The sequence below is a fragment of the Caenorhabditis briggsae genome (genome assembly GCF_000004555.2).
Source record: "Caenorhabditis briggsae complete genome, chrV, whole genome shotgun sequence".
NCBI classification, from domain to species: domain Eukaryota; kingdom Metazoa; phylum Nematoda; class Chromadorea; order Rhabditida; family Rhabditidae; genus Caenorhabditis; species Caenorhabditis briggsae.
Window position 1 is genome coordinate 3,561,973 of NC_013488.2, and position 878 is coordinate 3,562,850.

The following is an 878-nucleotide window of genomic DNA, read 5'->3' on the forward strand; positions in this document are numbered from 1 at the left end:
TTTCCATCTTCATACGTCACCAGAGTATAGAATTGTCCTTTCTAACGCAGTTTTTAGACCACTTTTAAAAAATTTTTATTTTGCTGTTTTTTCAAGTTTTTACCCCAAATTATTTTTTTCATAACAGTAAAACACTCATATGAAGAGAGTGGTGAATCATGAACTGACCATGACGTTTTTTAAATATTCATTCAACTTATTTGTTTTCATTAAATGGAGATATTCTGTTTCAAGTGTAAAGTATTCACTGATACGAATAATATATCTGAAATACTAACCAAAAATAATAAACAAATGATCAAGGGAAACTGTGTAGTGTGTAACACAACTAAATGTAGATTAAATTCAAAAAAACTATCACATGGTGGAGATGTCAAGCCTATCAAAATTACTCCGAAAACTCAAAAAATTCTTGAAGATGCCTACTACAATCCGGAAACTGGATTTTGTGGTATCAATGAACTTCAAAGAAAAACTAAAAAGCCTACGGAAGTTGTGAAGAAGTTCCTGAACGAACAAGATGTATACACTCTACATAAACCTGCTCGTAAAAATTTCAAATCTGAAAGAGTTTACGTTCACAATATCGATGAACAGTGGCAATCCGATCTTGTCGAAATGATTCCATATGCAGAAGAGAACAAAGATTTTAAGTATCTTCTCACAGTCATAGACTGCTTCAGTAAATATGCTTGGGTTATTCCTCTGAAAACTAAAACAGGAAAAGAAACTGCAAATGCGTTGCAAACTATTTTCGAAAAAAGAAAACCGCAAAAAATTCAAACAGATAATGGAAAAGAATATTACAACAAAGAAATGAAAGCTTTATTTAAAGGTCAAAACATTCACCACTTCTCAACATACTCGAACAAGAAAGC

At 31.5% G+C, this 878-nt stretch overlaps 2 protein-coding genes across 2 annotated transcripts in view; both read left to right on the forward strand.

Moving 5' to 3' along the window:
* CBG10411 overlaps window positions 1-878 on the forward strand; it is a gene marked incomplete at both ends in the record, with an annotated part of 72,110 nt that overhangs the window by 12,595 nt on the left and 58,637 nt on the right. The gene's annotated exons all lie outside the window — the stretch shown is intronic.
* Window positions 295-878, forward strand: part of CBG10426 — a gene marked incomplete at both ends in the record, with an annotated part of 4,138 nt that continues 3,554 nt past the window's right edge. Inside the window, one exon of the mRNA XM_002635725.1 lies at window positions 295-682. Within this exon, the coding sequence (XP_002635771.1) occupies window positions 295-682 (388 nt within the window). The remainder of the gene's footprint in view (window positions 683-878) is intronic.